The sequence below is a fragment of the Eretmochelys imbricata genome, chromosome 4, assembly GCF_965152235.1.
Source record: "Eretmochelys imbricata isolate rEreImb1 chromosome 4, rEreImb1.hap1, whole genome shotgun sequence".
In the NCBI taxonomy this organism is placed as follows: Eukaryota; Metazoa; Chordata; order Testudines; family Cheloniidae; genus Eretmochelys; species Eretmochelys imbricata.
Genome location: NC_135575.1, coordinates 82,206,769 through 82,230,785, shown reverse-complemented (window position 1 = coordinate 82,230,785; position 24,017 = coordinate 82,206,769). Strand labels below are relative to the sequence as shown.

Here is a 24,017-nt window from a genome sequence, read left to right as displayed (position 1 = left end):
CCAGAAGGGACTATCATGATCATCTAGTCTGACCTCCTGCACTTTGCATGCCACAGAACCTCACCCACCCACATCAAACTCCTCTCCCACCCACCACATCCAAAAAAAAGAGTGGAGAAGGACAATCAGGATTTGAAACAACAACATTTCAGGGTTTATCTTTTTATTAACATCTTAGCTTTTGCTATTTCTAGGATATTAATGCAGACAGCACCGCTTTTATATCTAGATCAGAGGAGGAAAAATAAACAGTTATCTATCTATCAGCAGTGGCGCCCCCTTGAGTGCTGTGCTCATGCATATCAAGCACTGCCGGCCCTATGCCCTCTCAGGTCCTACTTGCTGACAGCTCCGACAGAGGGGAAGGAGGTCAGGTAATAGAATGGACATGAGCAACATATCTCAAAGAACTGCGGTTGTGAAAAGGTAGGTAACCGTTTTTCCTTCTTTGAATGCTTGCTCATGTCGATTCCACTCTAGGTGACTCACAAGTAGTTTTGATGGAGGTGGGCTCGGAGTTCATGGTCTTGCGGTGTGCAGCACTGCTCTGCTGAAGCCAGCATCGTTGCCGGCCTGCCAGGTAAGTGCGTAATGGGACGTAAACATGTGGACAGATGACCAGGTACCAGCTCTACAGATTTCTTGGATCAGCACCTGAGCCAGGAAGGCTGCTGCTGAGACTTGCACTCTAGCTGAGTGCACCATGAGTACTGCTGGTGAAGGCACGTTTGCCAGCTCATAGCAGTAGCGGATGCAGGCTGTGATCCGGGACGAAATCCTTTGAGCAGACACTGGGTGATCTTTCATCCTGTCAACCACCGCAACAAACATCTATGTTGACTTACGAAATGGCTTTGTCCTGCCAACACAGAAGGCCAGTACCCTCCTGACGTCCAGGGCGTGCAGCCTGCATTCGTCTTCCAATGTATGAGGCTTCTGGAAGAAGATGGGTAAGTGTATGTTCTGGCCAGTATGAAACTGGGAAACTACCTTGGGAGGAACACTGGATGAGGCTGCAGCTGGACCGTATCCTTGTAGGATACCGTACAGGGCAGTTCTGAAGTAAGCACCCTGATCTCAAAAGACACCCTGTGGGCAGACGTTATCACAACCAGGAACAAGATCTTCCAGGAGAGAAGGAGAAGAGAGCAGCAAGCCAGATGTTCAAAGGGAGACCCCATGAGCCTCGACAGCACAAAGTTCAAGTCCCAGGGAGGGAGAGGGTCCTGGACGTGAGGGTAGAGATGCTCCAGACCTTTCAAAAACCAAGCCGTCATGTTGTGAATGAAGATCGACCTACCTTGGAACAGAGGGTGGAAAGCCAAAATAGCAGCCAGATGGACCCTGATCGATGACCGGGACAAGCCCTGGAGCTTGAGGTGCAGAAAATAATCCAGGATCATCTGCAGCAAGGCCTGGTCAGCCCAAATATGTCATTCTGAAGCCCAGCACATGAACCTTTTCCACTTGGTTAAGTAAGTCGCTCTGGTAGAGGGCTTTCTGCTACCCAACAAGACCTGTTGAACCCAGACCAAGCATTCCTGCTCGACCACATTCAGCCATGCAGTCAAATGCAATGCTGCTGGGTTTGGATGCAGCAGACTGCCGTGGTTCTGGGACAGCAGGTCAGGCAAGAGAGGTAGCCGCAGCAGGCTACCGAAAGGTCCAGTAGAGTGTCCTTTAACCCATGCAGCTTTGCATCAGTCTGTTCTGAAAAAATACTATTCCCATCGAATGGGAGGTCCTGGATCGAGGTCTGCATCCCTTGGGAGAGGCTGGCAGTCTGAAGCCAGGAGCTGCACCTCATAACCACCATCAACACGACCACCCTAGCTGCCGAGTCAGCCACATCCCACGCCATTTGGAGGGGGCACCTAGTTGCCATGGTGCTCCACCAGGGGTACTGAATTCTTGGGCTAAACCCTGTGGGAAGGACTCCTTGAACTTACAGAGGGAATCCCATAAGTTAAAATTGTATCTGCCTAGGAAGGCCTGATGGTTCGCCACCCGGAATTGCAGGCTGGCTGCTGAATAAATTTTCCTCCCAAACAAGTCCAGTCTTTTGCCCTCTTTGTTTCTGGGAGTTGAGCTGGAGTGCCCCCTGCTTGTCTTTTTCATTGGCCGCAGAGACAACCAGTGAGCCTGTGGGAGGGCGGGTATAAAGATACTCAAACCGTTTGGCAGGGACAAAGTACTTCTTTTCGGCCCTTTTGGAGGTGGGAGGGATGGACAATAGGGTTTACCAGAGGGCCCTGGCAATTTTGAGGACTCCATCGTGCACTGGTAGTGCAACATAGACAGGGGTAGAGGCTGAGAGGACGCTGAACAAGATGTCCACCTGCTCGGCCATCTCCTCCACCTCAAGGCCCAAGTTCTCAACCACTCATCAAAGCAGGGCCTGGTGTTCTTTAAAATTGTCCAGCGGGCTGGCCCTGGAGGGTCCGGTAACTGCCTCGCCCGGGGATGAAGATGAAGACTGTACCGCCAGGGGAGGCCTGGGGCATCTTCCCCTGTGAGGGAGGGAGGTTTAAGGGTGTGTGCAGTCTCCTCTGCCTCGACCTCCGAGCATGCCTCATGCTCCAAGTCTGGTGCTGTCAGTGCCGCCAACTGTTGCTCCAAGGTGGTGGCAGACGAGCCGTGTGAAGGGGGCATCACCATGACTAGCACTCCCCATGCGCTCCAATAAGACCACTGCACTGGCCACTGGTCATGCTGCCAAAGCGCTGCTGTCGATGTTGACGTGGCCTTGGGGGCCCAATCGCGCCAGTGGAGTCTGGGTGAGGGACTGAACTGCCCTCCTGTGCCGGAGGAATCCCCTTCCGGTGATCATGGTGGGGTTGTCGATGCCTGAGTCTGCTGCTGACCGTTGCCACTGGAGACTGGAGCAAGAGGATCGGTGCCAGTATTGAGGGGACCAGTGCCGGAGACGTGATGGGGAGCATTCCCACAAGGAGCAGGTGGCGGAGATCTGCGCCAAGAGGATGACTGGTGGCAGGGCAAACGGTGCCGGTAGTACGGAGACCGGCACCTCCCTCTAGGTCAAAGGGGACCCTCCTGCCTGGCCGGCTAGCCCCTGGCCTCTCCCCTGCTGTTCCTTCTACCCCGCAGCCTCAGCTCACTGCGCCCCCGGTGCAATGCTCTGGGCAGCGAGGCTGCGAGCTCCTGCCAGGCAGCGCAGCTGCAGAGCCGCGGCCTGGGCCAGTGCTCTGTGCTGCGCGCTGGCATGTCTAGCTCAGCTGGGTGGCGCGGCTGTAGTGCCACCAGCCACTGGTGCTCCAGGCAGCGCAGTAAAGGGACAGAGAGCGGGGGGGCTGGACAGAGGGCAGGGGAGTTCAGGGTGGTGGTCAGGGGGCGGGGGTGTGGATAGGAATCAGGGCAGTCAGAGGGCGGGAAATAGGGGGGTTGAATGGGGGCAGGGGTCCCAGGGGGCAGTCAGGAAGGAGAGGGGGGGTTGGATGGGGCGGCGGGTGGCAGTCGGGGAGGGGGGTCCAGGGGAGTTGGATGGGGCAGGAGCCCCGGGGGGCCGTCAGGAGGCAAGAAGCGGGGGGGTCGGATGGGGGTGGGGCCCGGGCCATGCCTGGCTGTTTGGGGAGGCACGGCCTCCCCTAACCGGCCCTCCATACAATTTCGGAAACCCGATGTGGCCCTCAGGCCAAAAAGTTTGCCCGCTCCTGCTCTCGGCAATCCGCATCGAGATGGTGGAGACTGCGATTGCAGTGCCGGTGACTGAGGGCAAGCCCCAGAGGATCTGGGCTGAGTCTCTGGCGATCTGCAGCACGGAGATGGAGAGCGCGGTCTTGGCTCGGGGAATCGGCGGTGCTCTCCTGCCCCCTGAAGGGTCTTAGCAGCTGGCTTGCCCTCGTGGGGAACCTTTGCCATTTCCTGTGGCATGTGCTGTGTTGGCGGCGCAGGCGGAGGCCTCTGCTTTCTCGGCTCCAGGGGAGCTTGGGAATGAGTCTGTGCCATCAGGGGTTTGGGTCCCATACTGCTCCCGGGAGTTGGTGGTGGACCTTTTAAAGGGCTAAGAGCCCCAACCAGGAAGGCACGTACACGTGGCTATGGAGTGGCCGAGCGGTCTGAACTGGGTCTCTTGCCCGATGACACATGGCTCTTCTTGCCTGCTGCCAGGGAGTCGTGCTTCATTGGTTTCTTTTTGGGCACCAGCGACAGGAATCGATGCCAGATGGAGCCCAATGCCGGAGGCGTACTGCGCACAGAGATTGAGGTACTCGGCGAGTCTTGGCGGGACTGCTTGGAAGCCAGATGAAGGGCAGACTTCATGCGCAGAGCCCGGAAATGACTATCCCGCTCCCTCTGAGTCCTGGGCTGAAAGTTTTTACAAATACGGCACTTGTTCTTCGCGTGCGATTTCCCCAAGCACTTGAGGCAGGTGCTATGGGGGTCACTTACAGGTATAGACCTGTTACAGTCCACTCAGGGCTTAAACCCGGGAGATCAGGGCATGCCCCGCCTGGGGCAAAGTCCACACTGGGACTCTAACTTCTAAGTACACTTAACAACTACTTAACACTAAGCACTACAAACAAACTATTTACAAGGCCCTAGGGCTTTAAGTCAGTAGAGACGAAACCGCTAGCCCTTGCTATGCAAGGAAAGGAACTCTGACTAACCACCATGGGTGGTAAGAAGGAACTGAGAGAGCGTAGGGCCGGCCGCACCTGATGTACCGACACATGAGCACAGCACTCAAGGGGACGCCACAGCCAGCCCTATGAAGGCTGTTAAGGCAAAAATTTCCAATGACCGCACATGTGGGCACACGGACATCTAGAAAAGAATCTACATGAGCAAGCACTCAAAGAAGAGTATCAACTATCGCAAGATAAAACAATTTGGCCTTAATGGTGTCTAGTAGTTGTAATACTCATTTATAAATGTTACCGTAATTACTATTTATTTTGATGTATGAATTTTAAAAAGGGTGTACCCATTCTGTAATTAACATTTCTGGTAGATTTGTTTATCAGACAAAAATACATAGTATCTTTTTTAAAAATAGTATGCAAGTATTTCTCAAATCATCTAAACTGACAAAATAAACATTACATGTAACTGAATGGAAGCCTTAATGAATAGTTAAAAAAAAAATACACCTGCATTAGTTTCAGGTAGATCAGCAAAAGTAAAAACATGCAACAAGACAATACTGGATGCTATAGTTTACATTCCAAAAGCTTTCTGTAAGGAACATTTACATTGTGAAATACTGCACAATTCAAACTTGAGCCACAAAAGAAGATTCCCAACTACATATCTGAGAAAGGATTCAAAAGAAATAGTGTCACATTTCCATTTGATACATTTGCTCAATGGGTATCTGAAGAATAAGATAAAAAGAGTATGTTACAAAGACAGTGGGTTTGACAAAACCCTGTGGCCCTTCAAAATCACAGTTATAACACATAACATGGTTTCAAAGTTATCTAAAATACAGAAGATAAAGTAGTGGAGTATATTTCCCTCAATGATAAAAATGTCACACACACACAGAAATTCACATTCCATCAGTTTTATGGATGGGGAAGTTTATGAGTTATAAGGACAGCATGGAGCACTAGATTGCAGAGAAAGGGGAAAATGCTCTGAACACTTTGTCCTCTTCATTCTGTTAGGCACCTGCAGATAAAACAAGTCTCCTCTCCTCCAGCCACTTTCTTCAACTTCCCATAAACTTAAAATAATTCACTCACGCTCTCACACACCCCTTTCCTCAGGAAGTTTATACTCAAAGATTTCTACTAGGAATGATGGAACAAAACTGTAATCATGTCACTGAGCTTGTGGTGCACCAGTCTCTCTCCATATCTGGTAACAGAGCTCTAGGGAACACGAGTTCAGAGGCAAGCACTATAGACACTTCAAGCACTAGGCTTTACAGGATTCAGCCCTTGGTGGGGTCTCAAAACAAGAACACACACTTCAAGCAACAGAGGATTCTTTCACTAGGACTGCCAGAAATAAAAGATGTGAAAACCTGAAGACGCATTATAGGAAATGTGTATTTTTTCACTCCCCAAGATTCCTGCCTCTGTCCCCCAATACCCTTTCCCTGAAGTGGATGCATTAGCACCAGGCTGGTGGAGAGAGAAAAGTGATCCTATCAGCAAGGCTCCATACAGTGGGCAAATCAGTCACAGGCATAAGCTGGTGCTAAGGCCTGCAAAAATGTGACAGGAGTGGAGATCCTGTTGCCATGACATTGCAGACTGAGTTACTGCTGTCGAGCAGTTTAGCCAAACCACCAGGGACTGAAACTACATGAAGGAGGCAGCAGGGGGATGGAATGAGCACCTCCACTGAGTTTTACATTCAGAGTGCAAGGGATCAGGAGTAGGGGCACCATCCTTGTCTGTCTTCTTCCTCTCTATGTCCCTTCTGCCTTACTCTTTTTATTCTCTTATTCCCTATCGATGAATTGAGACTGAAAGCAACCCATGCGGTGCACGTTACATGCTTCCAGAGTAGGAGACAAAAAAGTGACTTAGATAGAAATACTTTTTGGCATGTAGAGGTGTAACAAATCTGTGTAGGGAATTCTGAGAGAAGAGGAAGACATACAGTGGATTGGAACTTATATTACACAATACTCTAAGCATGTACAAAGGACTGCTTTCCATTCAACTTGTAAGCAATAAACTAACAATTCTGCCTGGTATCCACCTCTCTTGTGTTGTGAAGCTGTCCCAGGCTTGTGGTACTGCATATTACAGTGATTATTTATACATCAAATATTTGCTCTTCTCCAAGCTCAGAGTGGAAGGGATTTTTTAAATTGCTTTAAAATATTTATTACTTTTCCAGATTAAAAAAAAAAATAAGGCCTTTTATTTTCTTCTTAAAAGAGGGTTTCCTTTCTTTAATTCAGTAATACCCACTATTACAATCAACTACACACAAACACTGAGATGGTAAGCATATATTTCAAAGCCAAAAGGTAGAAGAAAATATAGTAGATAATCTTTAGCTTTGCATATGGCATAGACAGTCTAGCTACAATCACTTAATCACACACATGAATGGACAGGACAAGGTTATTTGTCAAAATCTAAAGATTTTGGAGACTTTGATTTTGACAACTTTTTTCCAGAAACCAGGGATAGTTCATGAGGGCTACTAGGGAGTCTAGGCTTCCAGGGGTCTATGGCAGCTCTCCAGGTGGACTGCCCCTCAGGGCCTGGGCTCCATCCCCTATTGTGGAAAATTCTGAACTTTTGTTTTATTTCCAAATTGAAAAGAAACAAAAAATTTTCAAAGTATCAAAATCCCCCATGAAATGGAATGCCTCTCTCTACCCAGTTCTAGTTTTTAGAGAATTAGGGAAGAGTTGGAAACTGTAAATGGGAAAGGAAGAAAATAAAAGGTGGATGAAACACTCTACATCTATTTGAAAGTAAAAGACACTTTGGGGGGAAAACAGCTATCAAATTCTGAACACAGCAAATAACCTACACTATGCAAGCAAAGATGCACTGAGAAAACATGATGTCCTAATTTAAACCATGAAAAGCATGGAGACAGTTTAAAAGATTAAAGTTTCTATCTATAAACAGATTGGGGAAAGTGGGAGCAACATTAAGGACTGGATTACCACTGAGGCTAGATAATAGAGATTTGATCCTCAGAGCAACACAGAATATATTCCTCAGCTTCTCCTAACACAGAATATATTCCTCAGCTTCTCCTACTTCCCATTCCCCAATTCCTGCTCTCCCAAAATTTAACATACAAAGCTATTCCAACCTCCCTACCTTCCCCATAGTCCTGTCCCATCAAACAGTGCCCAGTCTGACACTGCTTGTTTTACAGCACCAGCCTGACTTCCTCTTGCAAACTCTTTCCCCCCTGCTGGCTCCTGACCCAGGGGTACAGTCAAATTCCCAGCAGGGGAAGTGGATTATTTAGGGAGCGCAGGAGATGGAGTAAAGGGAGGTTCCAGGTAGCGTGAAGGCAAGGCAGAAGTTGCTCGACTCCAGAGTCTCTTCACAGCATATAATTCACAGTGGCCCCAGAAAACCCAAGGCAATTTAGCCAGTTCCCTGGTGTTGATCATATTCCTGGGATTTAACTGGTTTCCTAATCTAACACACGTTTGAGGGGTTTTGAGCATTCAAAACAGACTCAATGATTTTTTAGATTATTTGGGGTGAAATCCATTTTATTCTACTCCTGGGGGAATTCTGCACCACTGTGTGTGCACAGAATTCATGTGTCCCGCAGAATTTTATTTTTTTCTGCAGAAAATACATTCTGCCCCAGAAGTGCTGCAGTTCTGCCTTTCTCCCACAAGAGACCACTGTGGTGCCAGAACAACCACAGCATTAATGCAGCAGGCTGTTCTGGTGCCACAGTGGCCTCTGGTTGGCAAAAGATGGACCTGCAGAACTTCTGGGGCAGAATGTATTTTCTGTGGGGAAAAAAATTCTGCATGTGCGCAATGGCACAGAATTCCCCCAAGAGTAGAAGCTCATCACAGCACCTGCCCGTGGAGCCAGGTTGGGCACATGGGGCCAGAGTGGGCACATGGGGCTGCTGGGAGGGTCACAGACTGGGGCTCAGAATGGCTAGTTGGGGGCACAGACTGGGATGTGGGCTCAGAAGCTAGTGGGGTGACAGCAGTGAGCCAGAGGCTGAATGGGAGTCGGGTGCATGGCCACATGGGAACAGGCAAGGGGGGCTGCAGGGACACATGGGGATGGAGGAGGAGGTTGCAGGGACCCATTGGGATGCGGGGTGGGAAGATGTGCCTGACTGAATGGGAGAGGCTTGGGATCAGCCAGGGTTTGCATGGGGGAGGCTCCCCAACAATCCTACCTCTCCCCTCCAAAAAAAACCTGTTCCATACTTTTTCTACCCACACTCAGCAACCCTCCAGGTTCACTCCAGGCTCCTTCCCTCTCCCTTAGCTCCTCCATTACTCCTGACACTCACAAACCTTTGCATTGCTTCTGACGGGTACAGGAAATACAGTTCTGTGTTGTAAATTAAATGAATTACTCAAAGTTTGTATTAACATGCCCAGTAAGGAATCTATTTGTCCAAAAAAACCAAACCAAACCAAAACAAAACAAAAAACAGAATCTCTTTTTTTGGTCTGTATTGTTACAGACATACTTGCTAACAGATATTTTGAAATAAAATTACCAAAATAATTTAAACTGGAATGTTATATTGTGTTATTTTAACAAATAAAATATGCAGAATTTTGTAAATTTTAAAACATTGTGTGCAGAATTTTTTTTTTTTTTAAAACAGACTTTTTAATTTTTTGGTGCAGAATTCCCCCAGGAATAATTGACTTCTACTCAGTTCAGGGAATATGCTTTATACAGTCACTTCAGGAAGAAAGAAGGAAATGAGGACCCTTCTGTTAGGATAACTGAAAAATCACTTTTAATACCAAAATTTGAGTAGGTAGATGTAGAAAACAAGAGGCAAAAAGACCCCACACATATCCATCACTGTTTATGGCAATGTCAGTGTTTAATTTTGGGTGTTAAAAGGGCACACAAATTGGAAATCTTATTTCTACCTGACTTTATTATACTTATTACAATTGTACATAACATCTGAGGCCTGGTCTGAAAATAACTGAAAAGTTATATTGGCATAGCCACATCAGTCAGGGGTGTGCAAACAAAACACACACACACACACACAAACACACACGAAAGAAAAACACGGTATGACATATTCCCAACCCGATCTCACCCATTTCAATAATAATTTCAATTAAAAAAAACAAACACACACTCCACATACACTTTGGCGAAAATTGTTACCATTTAAAAGCAGGAGCAGTGGTGGGCAACCGGCAGCCCACGGGCGGCCCGCAGGTTGCCCACCACTGCTATCGAATATTTCCTGCTTCCCAATACTTCCTAGCTAGTAGATTTACAGAGCAGGGCAGACAACAATCTCAGCCAGGGTGGCCAACCTGTGACTTTTCAGAAGTTAATATGAGGCTCCTTGTATAGGCACTGACTCTGGGGCTAGAGCTACAGGCGTCAACTTTCCAATCTGCCACAGGCCCTGCCCCCACTCCACCCCTTCCCGCCCCCTCCCCTGAGCCTGCAGTGCCTCGCTCCTCTCCCCCCACCCCGCAAGCTTCCTGCACGCCATGAAACAGCTGATCGCGAGGTGCAGGGAGGGAGCGGGAGGCGCTGATTGGCCGGGCTGCCGGGAGGCACTGGGAGCGGGGGAGGGGAGGGAGCTGGTAGGGGGCTGCCGATATATTACTGTGGCTCTTTGGCAATGCAGATTGGTAAAATCTGGCTCCTTCTCAGGCCGGCCACTCCTGGTCTAAGCCATCGATTTTTGCAGCATTTAAACTGTTCTTCTGAAAATCCCATGACATTTTTTTAATAAATGTTCAACACTGACCTAGCACTGTTTCCACTGAAATCAGTGGGAATAGAACAGTGGACAACTCCCTCCTGCCTGCAGAATGCAGGAAGCAAGAGGGGACAGGATAGGCGAGATTGCGCCTTCTATCAGCTGCTGGGGGATTCACATTTAACAGACACCTCCTACTCAGTGGCCAATACTTAAAGTGGAACTTCAAAACAAAATCCACAGCCAGCAGCTTGGTAGGAATCCCAGTGACTTTCCCCATCCCCCGTGGAATTTTACCAAGGCATTGCCCCATGGTATTGTCATTGGTGGGTCCTTATCCCCCAGTTTATTACACTTATTAGCCAGAGACAAATTGTACTCCAAACTAGCCAGTGTCTGATTTCCCCCCCCACCCCGGAATTCATAAAATGTATTTCTTTTATCATATGACACTCGGAGAATGATGAAAACAAAATCCATGACTACTACGTATGAAAGAATAGACAATAACCTTCCTTGTAGTTCTAGTTTATCCACCATTCTAAGACAGACTCAAGAATTCTACTCTGGGCAATCAATGAGGCAGTCAATGCGGTCAATGATGTAGCAAACAGGAGCAAACATTGTTTTTTAGAAAGATGCTGGTACTTTTTTGCAATTAACCACCCCACACTGATGTTTATTTCAAAAGAATCAGAGTAACACATTCATTCCAGTCAGGTGAATTAAAGCTATAATCTCAACGTTTGGCATGTTAGACAAATGACCTGCCTCTGACCCTTATCACAGGCTGCTTGCCTCCCAGCGACTCAGACAAAGAGTGCTCTCTTCAGAACACCACCTCATACATGCCACATAGCTAACATCTACTGCCCTCCAAAATAAAATAGAAGTTGATAAATTTCACCGAAATTGCAACAAGGCAACATAGATTAATACAACAGAGCTGTACATGTCAGATCTCTCACTCCCAAACAATGGGTAAAAAAAAAAAAAAAGTTTAACTAAACAAAAACCCAACAAACCTATCTGCATTCCATTACCATCCATCAAACACACTTACAAAAAAGGGAAGTTAGCTAAAAATACTTCTATTCTGTTGCAGTCACAGGAAAGTATAAGCATGTACACAGCTGAAGCACACACAATTCTTCTATAACCTGTTATAATTGGCAAGTGGGAATATTCTTGTCTAGGAAGTCTTACAGTGACAATTTTAAAGCAAAACCATGCACATCTAAGTTCCCATGGAAGTGCAAAGTAACACTTATAGACAACATGTACAGAACATATCCATGTATAGAAAGAGATTATAAAAAGAAAACTTTTTTTTAAAAAAAGGTCAAGATTTTTAAATAGTGTCTAGTAATTCTGAATGCCTCAATTGTTAGTTGGTGTCCAACTTGAAACACCTTAAAGGGGCATGATTTTCAGAGTGGTGGTATTCAAGCTTTTTGAAAATTAGGCACCCAGAAACCTAAAACACTCAAAATCTCATGAGTCATTTTTGAAAATCCAAGTTTATAATCATGTGTCAGCACTGACATGCACCACAAGTCTGTACACTGGGCTGTATAACGGGATTTGTAGTAGTAATATTTTGCATTCCCTCAAAGTATATTTAATTCAGATTCAGTGGCACTGTTTTTTTTTAAAATCATTAACAATTCCTGTCAAGGTTCCTTCCCCACTCTGAACTCTAAGGTACAGATGTGGGGACCGGTGTGAAAGACCCCCTAAGCTTATTTTTACCAGCTTAGGTTAAAACTTCGCAAGGTACAAACTGTTTTACCTTTTGTCTCTGGACCTTATGCTGCCACCACCAAAGTGTCTAACAAAAATAACAGGGGAAGTGCCCACTTGGAAACGTCTCCCCCCAAAAATATCCCCCCAAGCACTACACCCCCTTTCCTGGGGAAGGCTTGATAAAAATCCTCAACAATTTGCATAGGTGAACACAGACGCAAACCCTTGGATCTTAACAATGAAAAAGCAATCAGGATCTTAAAAGAGAATTTTAATTAAAGAAAAAGTAAAAGAAAAACCTCTGTAAAATCAGGATGGTAAATACCTTACAGGGTAATCAGATTCAAAACATAGAGAATCCCTCTAGGCAACACCTTAATTTACAAAAAGGCACAAAAACAGGAATATACATCCCATTCAGCACAACTTATTTTATCAGCCATTTAAACAAAACAGAATCTTATGCATATCTAACTAGATTGCTTACTAACTCTTTACAAGAGTTCTGACCTGCATTCCTGATCTGGTCCCGGCAAAAGCATCACACAGACAGAGAGGACCCTTTGTTCCCCCCCCCTCCAGCTTTGAAAGTATCTTGTCTCCTCATTGGCCATTTTGGTCAGGTGCTAGCGAGGTTATCTTAGCTTCTTAACCCTTTACAGGTGAAAGGGTTTTTCCCCTGGCCAGGAGGGATTTAAAAGGTGTTTACCCTTCCCTTTATATTTATGACAATTCCATATTCTGATTTTTTTAATTACATGAACAACCAAAGCGAAAAGTCTGATAGAGAGAGAAATGAATGAGAAAAAGACAAATTTGCTCTGACAGTGTTGCTCTAGTTTTAGAAGCATTTTTTTTTCCTTCCTTGCTTCTAGAGCAGATTTGGTAAAATACTTCCCTACTTTCATAGAAACATATTAATTTAGAAATATTCAAACCATAATAAAAGACAAGTGAGAAATTTCTGCTCTCTTTTACTCGGTTACACACGAGACTTTTAAAACAGCACAATATGCACACTTTAGATGCTAAGGAGCCTTTTTGTGAAAATGCTAAAGGTATCATTCAGTATTTAACAGATAGGAATGGAAAAGCACAGAAGACAAAAATGCTTATGGGAAAATATTTACCTACACAAATCTAATATACATTAGAGTCCTAAATTTTCTAAGAGTTGTTTAGGATCTAGACACAAAACCCAATGCAACTCTGAAAATGTAAGGGGCAGGGAGAACTGTCCTATTACACCAACATAGGTCCCTACTGTAAGGCTATTGCAGCCAGTGGAGTCACACGAAGGATGAATTTGTTCCACTGGCTTTATTTTTCTGAATTACTGTAGATGAAATAATTTGCAGCGCAGAATCTATTCTAAAAGAATGTTGTTCTTAAAACTACAGTACGTTTGCCAGTCCTCATTTGGAAATTATACCAAGTAAGCACTCCTACCCAACACCAGCTAATCTTCACTGGTTCTATCTGCCATTAGATTGAAGCTGATATTTCATTCTTCTTCTAAGATTGCCTCTGTTACTGTGAATTACTGAATGTTCAAAAGACTCAAAATGTCCTAACATTATGCCTCCGATTGGCAATTATTTGAGTCCTATAGCAAATGCTTATTTAAGAACACTAAGCCTTCTCTACTTACTGTACACTTCTGAGCAGTATACTTCTTCCACAGCAGTTCTTAGAAGACTGAGCCTTTTGATTAGTTCTGAGCCAGTTTCACTCTCAGAAAAAATATATACTCACAGGAAAGTGTTTGCGCATTTTTGGGGTGAGGGAGGGACCTGTTTTTTTAAGCAAGGCACTGAACAGGCTTTCTACGAATTACAGGTCTCAAAAAAAAATCCTTCCCCACTCTTACTCCTCTTTTAGGAGAAGAAAGTCTAATGCAGCTAAGCCTTCTTATATAATCCATAAAACAAACCAAAAACACTTACTGTTTATGTGATCGATATAGTAGACACCAATCTGAGGATCATATGCAGCTTCCCATCCCCATGGTAGTTCATCCCCAACACAATCCGCGAATGACAAAGGCTTTGTTAACCTAAAAACAAATTAAAGTAATGCAATTAAAGCAATGGGGTTTTTCTTGAAAAATTCTGGACCTGTCCTCTTGTTCATAATTAGAAGCGAGGGATTGCTGTAGAGGGCTAGCAGGAGGAAAGGAGAAGAAAAGTTGCCAAACGACATGGAAAAATAACCTCAAGCTCTTGAATGACTTTCCAAGGATATCCCGACTATATTAACTCAAAAGTTAGATAAATTATTCCCCAAATATGCCTAGCCTAGACATTCGATTGAGAAATCTACTGTAATGCTATCCTCAAACTCTCCAGTAATTAAACAATAGCAGCAGACAACAGCTTGAAAAATCTACTCTCCTACTTGACTCTTGTAAGTGGGAGGACCTACAGTTTCAACCTTGATTTCCAAAGTATCAGTCCTCTGCTTTAATCATAAAATCATCCTTCCTCCGCAGTGTCAACACAGAAAATTCAGAGAACAGAAAATAACTTCCCATGGTGTACCATACAGGTAATCCTATTCTGATGGACAGTTATCCTTGGAAGCATGAGTGGCAGCTGAAGTAAGACTACTAAATCTTAGAAGAAATGTCTAAATTGTAAGAGTGAGTGCATGCAGCTCACAAAATTAAAATTTCTCAGAAGCTCACAATTCATGCTGCAGCGATGGGGGGCCATAAGTACACCAAGATAAGACTTCTTACTGAAGAATACTGAAGTCAGTATATTGTGTATGTATCAGCAGTCAAAGCAAGATGACTATACCAGCCTACCAAAAAAAAAAAAAAAGGGGGGGGTGGGGGAAGCAGGGTGACGAGACAGCAAATGTGAAAAATCGGGATGGGGGTTAGGGGTAATAAGAGCCTGTATAAGACAAAGACTCAAAAATCAGGACTGTCCCTATAAAATCAGAGCATCTGGTCACCCTAGGAAGGGGACATGTATTCACCAATGAGATTTTACTGAAACAATTCACACCCTTTCCCCGTCTCAGAGAGGAAATGGCACTTATCTAGTGTCAAAGGGGCCTGATCCAGTAGCCACTGACTTCAGTGCAAGTCTGATCAAGCCCAAATAGAGTCTACACTAGTGTTGTTTTTAAAATTCTTTATTAGTGGCAGGTGCAACTGCACTGGTGCTAGCAGCTGCTTAAATGCTAGCATAGGCAGGGCACAAACAGTTTTACCATCATAAATCCTAGGGTTTCATGTCACAGCGGTAGGAACAAACGTGTCCTGAATGCACTAGCCCTTTCATTGGTTAGAGCATCAGTGAAGCTGCATCCACTGCTAACAGGTAAAAATTGTTAGCGTAGACATGACTGGAATGTGAAAACTGTTCTTCTCAAGATGCAGCAGCCTTGAACCTTGTACCTAGACCCACAATAGAAGGCCTGAGGAACTCTGTAGGATGACGTTACACCATCAAAGCCCTGGTAGGATTACATTTTGAGAGTCTACATCTTCACGTCTCACTCTTCCTCACTCTTCTCTGACTTCCTTTCCTTTCTGTGCATTGCTTACGTCTTTGCTTCCCTCATTCCCTTCTCCTTTTCAAGCTTCATTCCACATTAAAAAATTAAAGTGTTCAATGGTTATCCCTAATCAATGTCTGTAGGCATGTTCATTTTTTATTTGATGACTAAACAATGACAATCACTTCTAGCCAAACTGCAACTCTGAACGTTTCCCTGTGGAGATTCCCATATGGTGTGTGTTAGAGAGAGACCCCTCAGTGTGAATTCTCTTTGGATGGATTTTATCTGTTTTGTGTATGTATATATATGTATATACATGGTTTTGGGAGAAGGCAGTAACGCTTTTTTTTAGAATGGTTAACAAAAGGTTTTATAGGAACCACTATTTCTAACAAGGCACAATGAAACAGACTATAACCATAATTGGTTACATCTGTGTCACATCAGAAAGAGACAGTGTCTTCCATAGTTAAGGTTGAATAAAGCCTTCCAGTATTATACTTTTATTTCATTTGGAACAAAATGAGTACTGGTTTTCCAGCTGAAAGACCAGAAGCTTTACAGAATACGGATATATTTTAAGAAAAGGAAGGATTTGGGGATTTACTGTCTAAGTATCAATAGGATTGGAGGTTGAATCATAAAGTGACCTTGATGAGAGAAGATAATGGGATACAATAGTAGAATTCCCACAACTGTGTTGACCATGCTCATTTCAGCTTTAGTTCAACTCATTTTATTATGAAGCACTTAGTGAAGAGTCCACTGTAACTTTTACTATCATCATACTATAAATTTGGTTTGACACACACCTTTATCACAAAAAAGCACACATTGTCCCATTCTCCCCTCTACTCCCCCCACCCCACCCTTTTATTATTATTATTTCTTACAATTTGAGCCAAAGGAAGTTTGTTTTGGTTTTTGAGGCAAAGGATGGAATTATAAGGCTATGACAAATTTAGAATGTTTTACTTTTGGTAAAGCTTTTTGTTGTTCTTTTGTAACTCAAACCCAGTTTCATTTTAGGAAGCCAAACTTTTCATGCAGTTCGATTCTCCTAGCAACTAGAGCACAGGTTTGGTAGAAATAATTGGTCCACAAACAAAACCACTATAAGAATGATAGGGACTGAATCTTAAAAACACCTGCAGTCCTGGTTCAACTCTCCCATAAGAACGGCCATACTGGGTCAGACCAATGGTCCATCTAGCCCAGTATCCTGTGCTCTGACTGTGGCCAATGCCAAGGGCTTCAGAGGGAATGAACTATTAGAACAGGCAATCAGGTGATCCATTCCCTTTCACCCACTCCCAGCTTCTGGTGAATGGAGGCTAGGGACACTCAGAGCATCGAGTTGCAACTCTGCCCATCCTGGCTGATAGCCATTGATGTACCTATCCTCCATGAACTTATATAGTTCTTTTTTGACCTCTGTCATAGTTTTGGCCTTCACTACATCCCCTGGCAAAGAGTTTCACAGGCTGACTGTGCATTGTTTGAAGAAGCACTTCCTTTTGTTTGTTTTAAACCTGCTGCCTATTAATTTCATTGGGTGACCCCCAGTTCATGTGTTATGTGAAGGAGTAAATAGCACTTCCTTATTTACTTTCTCCACACCAGTCAAGACTTTATAGACCTCTATCATATCCCCCCAGAGGTAATCTCTTTTCCAAGCTCAAAAGTCCCAGTCTTTTTAATCTCTCCTCATATGGAAGCTGTTCCATACCTCTAATCATTGTAGTCGCCTTTCTTTGTACCTTTTCCAATTACAATATATCTTTTTTGAGATGGAGCAACCAGATCTGCACATGGTATTTAAAATGTGGGCATACCATGGATTTATATATAGGCAATATGATATTTTCTGTCCTGTTATCTATCCCTTTCTTAATGGTTCCTAACATTCTGTTACTGTGCACTGGCAGTCAAAAAAAGCTGAGTGGATGTTTTCTGAGAACTATCCACAATGACTCCAAGATCTCTCTCAAGTGGTAACAGCTAATTTAGACCGCATCATTTTGTATGTATAGTTGGTGCAGTTATCAACACAATTTCATCTGCCATTTTGTTGCCCAGTCACCCAGTTTTGTGAGATTCCTTTGTAACTCTTCGCAGTCTGCTTCGGACTTAACTATCTTGAGTAGTTTTGCATCATCTGCAAATTTTGCCACCTCCTTGCTTACCCCTTTTCCTGGATCATTTATGAATATGTTGAACAGTACTGGTCCCACTACAGGCCCTGGCGGACATCACTATTTACCTCTCTCCATTCTGAAAACTGACCATTTATTCCTATCCTTTATTTCCTATCTTTTAACCAGTTACTGATAGACAAGAGGACCTTCTCTTTTATCCCATGACTGCTTACTTTGCTTAAGAGCCTTTGGTGAAGGACCCTGTCAAAGGCTTTCTGAAAGTCTAAGTACACTATATCCACTGGATCACCCTTGTCCATGTTTGTTGACCCCCTCACCACTAATAGATTGGGGAAGCATGATTTCCTTTGACAAAAAACATTTTGACTCTTCCTCAACAAATCATGTTCCTCTATGTGTCTGATAATTCTGTTCTTTACTATAGTTTCAACCAATTTGCTTGGTACTGAAGTTAGGCTTACCGGCCTCTAATTCCCAGGATCGCCTTTGGAGCCTATTTTAAAAATTGGTGTCATATTATGTATCCTTGAGTCATCTGGTACAGAAGCTGATTGAAATGATAGATTACATACCACAGTTAATAGTTCTGCAATTTCATATTTGAGTTCCTTCATTACACTTGAGTGAATACCATCTGATCCTGGCAATTTACTACTGTTTAATTTACCAATTCGTTCCAAAACCTCCTCTAACAACACCTTCCACTTGCCAAAGAGCTGTTTACTTGATTTGGTCTTCACCAAGCACTGCTCATTCTCTGATCTCTCTGTTCCCTCTCCAACCCTCACTTGCTCTCGTTCAACATCACACATTAAAACCTCCCTCATGCCCTAGCATTCAGCCTTCCTATGGACTTCATCCTTCATCACTGATGACGTCTCATCACTCTCAGCTACCTCTCTTCCATCAACATGGTCGCTGATTCTCTCCATTCTCACTCTCCTCCACCCTTGACTCTTTGCCCCTCTCTCCAATCGCCAGGTCCACCCTACCAACCTTCAGCCCTAGCTCATCTGCAACATCCACTTCCTGTGCTCCTACTCTCACATGCAGAGTGTCTCCTCCATTACAAATTTGTTCTCCTCTTTCAGTACTGCCATCTTCCTAGCTAAACAACTCTACTTCTCCAACTTAATGGAATCTCACACCCACCTTCCTGCCACTCACTCCTCAGATGTCCTCCTACCTCCATTTTTCTCGCTGAAAACTATCTTGCCTATTTATTTCAAGAGAAAATTAACAAAATATGATGCCCCCCTCCCTTTAGCTTGTATTACCGTTCCCTCCGACAACTCTTTCCTCCTCCCTTGTCACAGGTGCAGAAGTTTCTTGTCTGTCCTTATCCTCTAACGCCTCCACTTACCCCCAGCAACCCCATCCCATCCCCTGATCTCTCTTGCACTCTCCCACCCCCTCCCTTACTCTCCTCCTCAACCTTTCACTCTTCAGATGCTTTCCCCATCAGTACAAACATACTTAAGTCTCTTCCATCTTAAAAAATGTACCCTTGACCTTACATGCCTCTCCAACTACTACCCCATCTCCCTTTATCTCTAAGATCATTAAATGCATTGTTTACAATCGCTGTTTGCAGTTGTTCTCCTCTTAACCCACCCTAGATTCCTTCCAATCTGGCTTCCATCCCTTGCACTCAACAGAAACCATATTTGCTAGAGTCTGAATCAGTACTCCATCCTTAATCTCCTTGACCTATCAAGATGCCTTTGACAGTAGATCATGCTCTTCTTGAAATCTAGTCCTCCCTTGGATTCCATGAGAAGTCTTCTTCTGGTTCTCCTCCGTCCTCTACTACATCCTTCACAGGATTCTGCTCAGCCCCCCTTCAGCTTTCTGTGGGGGTTCCACAAGGTTCCGTCCTTAGTCCCCTTCCCTTCTCCCTCTACACCTTTTCTCTATGTAATGCCTTCTGCAAACACAAATTCAGCTACCATCTCTGCATTTTTACTCCTAGTACAACCCCCCCAAAAGTTTACCATAAATGAACCGATATCCCCTGCTGCACATTAAGTGTCAAGCTTTAAATGTATTGCACAAATTAAATTTCATGTCCATTTCATTTAAATAAGTGAGGGTTCACTGTACATCTTTAGCTTTCCATAACGTATTGCACGGTCCATTGTGTCCTACGATGCAAATTTTGCTACTACCTTTGTAGATAGATATCCGAGTGTTCTGAGAAATGCACATCTCTCTTTACTCCATGCTCTAGCAATTAGCAAGGCAAAGCATGCATATATTATCACTTAAACTTCACAGAATGAGCATTTATTAGAACATAACTGCAACAATCCAGTGACAGAATAAGGTCACAGGACCACCTAACTGCAATCTGACTCACTTGACTATGCACTTTCTCACAGTGGTGCATAATGAGGACAGAGGAAAGGTTTCTATGACATACAAAAGACTTTACAATGACACAATACAATGCTAATATATTTTTGTTTAACCTCCTGGTGTTTCCCAATTTCAAACAACTTTAATTATGACAAATACCATGGACAGAAATGTACGATCAGCTTCAACCATTTCATCTTGTTTTGCACAAGGGAGATATAAAATGTTAAATCCTTTCTTTGTTCCTAATTATTACTGTAGTTAGGAGTTCAGAGACCAGCATGCCTAATGGTCTAAGCAGGTCAGAACTGCATGCCTACCAGTCCAAGCAGGGTATTTTTGTAATGGTTTGCCTCCTATTGATTTGACAGAGCAGGTTAAATATAAAGCATGAAATTAACAGATATGATCCTTCATGCTAGGTTGCATAAATTTCTGCTCTCTGCTTACAGTACTCATGTCCTTTGAACTCAAGTTTATAATATAAAAATTAAAAGGAAAGGAAATGCTGGTCATTCATTGAAATGATTAGCAAAAGTGTATATATGAAATGTAAACACAAGCATGGTATTTCTTGTTTTTTGGCACCAGATTATATTGTTACTTCATATTATACGAGCCTATAAAGTGCTAGACAGAAGATGCCAAATACTCAAAAGAAAAGACACTGTATTCGTGAACTCGCTGCCTGAAACAGGAAGTAGGCCAACCCAAAGTAAGCTTTCAGTTATTGTACCAGGAAAAAGGGTGGTATTAAAAGAAGGGGAGGAAGAAGTTCTATAGGATTCATTAGTACTCTATCTTGAGGTGGATCTTCATGTGCTTTAAATCACTTACCTAGTTCTCAAAAGTTACAGTTGTAGTAAATTTGGCAGCACTATGACCAGTACTTCTAACTCTCTGCCAGACTCCCTTCCAAAAGAGAGTCAGTGAGTTCATTTGGTCCATATTTGTCAGAGTATGTTTGCTTCTGACATCATCCAATAAAAGGCGCAACACACAGGAGGGCTGGGAGAGAGAGAACCTAATTTCCATGACACAGGTCACGGATAGAAAAAGAGGATACTCCTGTCACACTGACTTGCAGTTACGGATATCAGCATAAGCCAATCATCTAAGCTACTCCACAAAAATCTCACCTGTTCAGACCATCTGAACCTGTTTGCGACAACCTTGCCTATTAGAATGGCTGTCAATTCTCTTTTTTTTTTTTTTTAATTACAAAAGAGAGATGGCACAATATTTATCACCTGCCTAGCCCTAAAGAATGACAGAATTTGCATTCCCACACCAAACTATTCATTCACGCTCTCCTTCACCCACCCAGTTCTGTAAATCAGCTGGTCCTTGGTATTATTTCCTTGTCCAAAAAAGCCTTTGTTATCCTTGCCTTTCCTGACAGCAACTGGCCAACGTCTAAACATTGTGAACCCTTTGCACACCTGCAGGCAGTGCTTTAAAAAGGAATCTCTGAAAGTCATGGCACTGATACCCACCTCACTCTATGCAAAAGGTGGACTGCGTAGGTACCCACTGCATACAACTGAGAAAAGATAGGGATACCCTTTTGGAAGGGCCACTTGGTGGGCAGGAACTCCACAGTCAGAGAAGAACAAGCCAAGAATGGCTTGGTGGTGAACCCTGTCCTATTCCAGTAGTGGCTCTAGATGTAGCAGGCTAGGTACCTATGTGTTTATCTTGGTCCTAAGACCAGCGTTATTAGATTTGCAGGGTCATTTTGCATTGCACACTGAACCACTGCCGTAATGTGGTACTCTATTCACACAGGAATTTTTTTTTTTTGTTTGGCTGTGTTTTTTTCTTCTTTTTCTTTTCTTTTTAAATAAGGTGTGCCAGTTGTTTTAGCTATGCCAATGTAAAGTTACTGGGAGTAGTTCAAACTAAATGTCACTCAAATTTTTAAAAATGTGAAAATCCTCAGTTATATCAAGTAATGTTGCTGGTGCCCAGAATCACTGGTAATCTTAAATATATTGTTAATTAGATCTGCTCATGTGCATGCACATACAATATAAATAATCTGATCCAGCTTTGAGGCTGAGGTGTCACAATTTGGGAACATAGATGACGATAGTCTTGATGTTCATGCATGGGAGATGACACAATATTTGTGGTGCTAAGTATTCTGAGATCTGAACTGGATCCTCATTTTAAAAGTCTTCTGTTGATAAGATATAAATAGTTAAAGGAAGGATGCACATTTAAAAGGAAGCAGGTTTATTAGTTCTATCAATAAACACCTCTTGGCTACATTTTATATAGTTTTGTTTTCTTTACAAAGTTTGGAGCATATCCTATTGGTAGAAGATCAAACTAAATTGTTAGAAACTTTTAACAAACACACTGAAACCTCAGGCTAACTGGACCCTGCTGAGTCCAGGTTGGGAAGTTTTCTAAAATTCTGACATGATCCTGGATTATTCCTGCTCTTTTAATAGCTTTGTATGATAAGCTAAGGCCTTTTAAATACCAAAAGGTGCTTATGCAAGTCAATGGGTTTGAAGAAAATAAATTTCAGATTTTTTGGTGAAGTGCAATGCAGAAATATACAGACTATTGCCCATATTAAGGGACAAAAGAATAGTGCCCTCATTATCATAACGGCAGTAGAACCCAGTGTTGCTGAACAAGGCAAGGACACAAAGGGTTCTTAAGACTTAATGAAACCAAGTCTCAGTGATTTTCAGTGATATCTCCCTGCATCAACATTAAAAATAGCTTAAGTGCTAGCGTAAAAAGGACAAACCAATGTTCCCTCTAATTTTTTACATCCATGTGCGGAATGAATTTTGTTATGTGCACCAATATGGAGGTGACGTTTGGTGGGCATGGGGCAGAGAGGTTTGGAGTATGGGAGCGGGCTCAGGGCTGGTGCAGTGTGTTGGGAGGAGGTGGGCGTGAGGGCAGGCTCTGGGGTGGGGCTGGCAATGAGGGGTTTGGAGTGCAGGGGCTCTGGCTGAGGTTGCGGGCTCTGGGGTAAGACTGGGGATGAGGGGTGCAGGAGGGGGCTAAGGGCTGGGGTGCAGGGGGGTGAGGGCTCCGGCTGGAAGTGCAGGCTCTGCGGCGGGGCTGGGGATAAGACGTTTGGGGTGTAGGCTGCCCTGGGGCTGGGGCTGGGAGAGAGGTGCCTCTCGCCGGCCACGGCAGCTCCAGGGTTAGGGCAGGGGGAGAGGCACCTCTCCCCGCCTGCGTGGCCACGCAACTTAGAGGGAAGTTCAGACTATGTTGAATCCCATTTTAGAAAATGTGATTGAAGCTGGAAAAAATATTTCTTCCTCTTAAAAGTTTTAAGCACAGCTCTGAGCCACCTAGTACTGTTGTCACCATCAACTAAAAAAAGTGTCAGGGAGAAGAAGCAACCAAAGCAAGAGGTGACTAGTTTCACTCTATTTAATGGATATTTTTTTCTAAACTAGGTTTGAAAACAAGCAACAAGGTTTAGTGAAGGAGCATTTGCAGTCTTGAGACTGGATACGTGATGGGATTTTGAAATGGGAGAAGAGAGAAGGATTATTTATCTGCTCTGTTAGTTTCTTACTCTACATAAGTGCCTCTTCTCAGGAATTTAAGCCCCAACTTGGTACTATGCTGAACGGAGCGGTTTGCTGAATTGGGGTCTTTAGTTCTCATCTAGAGAACTCTGTTCAGCCACTGGTACCTCAGTATTGCCATGTGAAATGGCAGTATCACTGTATTATTGCTTAATGCTGACCTACATAGAACTGCACGCATTATACCAGACTACACACATTCCTGAGCAGTCATAACTGGCAACAGAACTGACTGTGTCTCACTGGAGAGTGGTTTATTTGAACATTCAGTTTCTGTCTACAGTAGAAAATGATGTCCCATTCCTCCAAATGTTTT

The 24,017-nt window shown here is 43.9% G+C and overlaps 1 protein-coding gene across 1 annotated transcript in view; it reads right to left on the bottom strand.

Moving 5' to 3' along the window:
- WWC2 (WW and C2 domain containing 2) overlaps positions 1–24,017 on the bottom strand; it is a 184,455-nt gene that overhangs the window by 100,895 nt on the left and 59,543 nt on the right. The window contains exon 2 of the mRNA XM_077815506.1: positions 14,046–14,155. Within this exon, the coding sequence (XP_077671632.1) occupies positions 14,046–14,155 (110 nt within the window). The remainder of the gene's footprint in view (positions 1–14,045; positions 14,156–24,017) is intronic.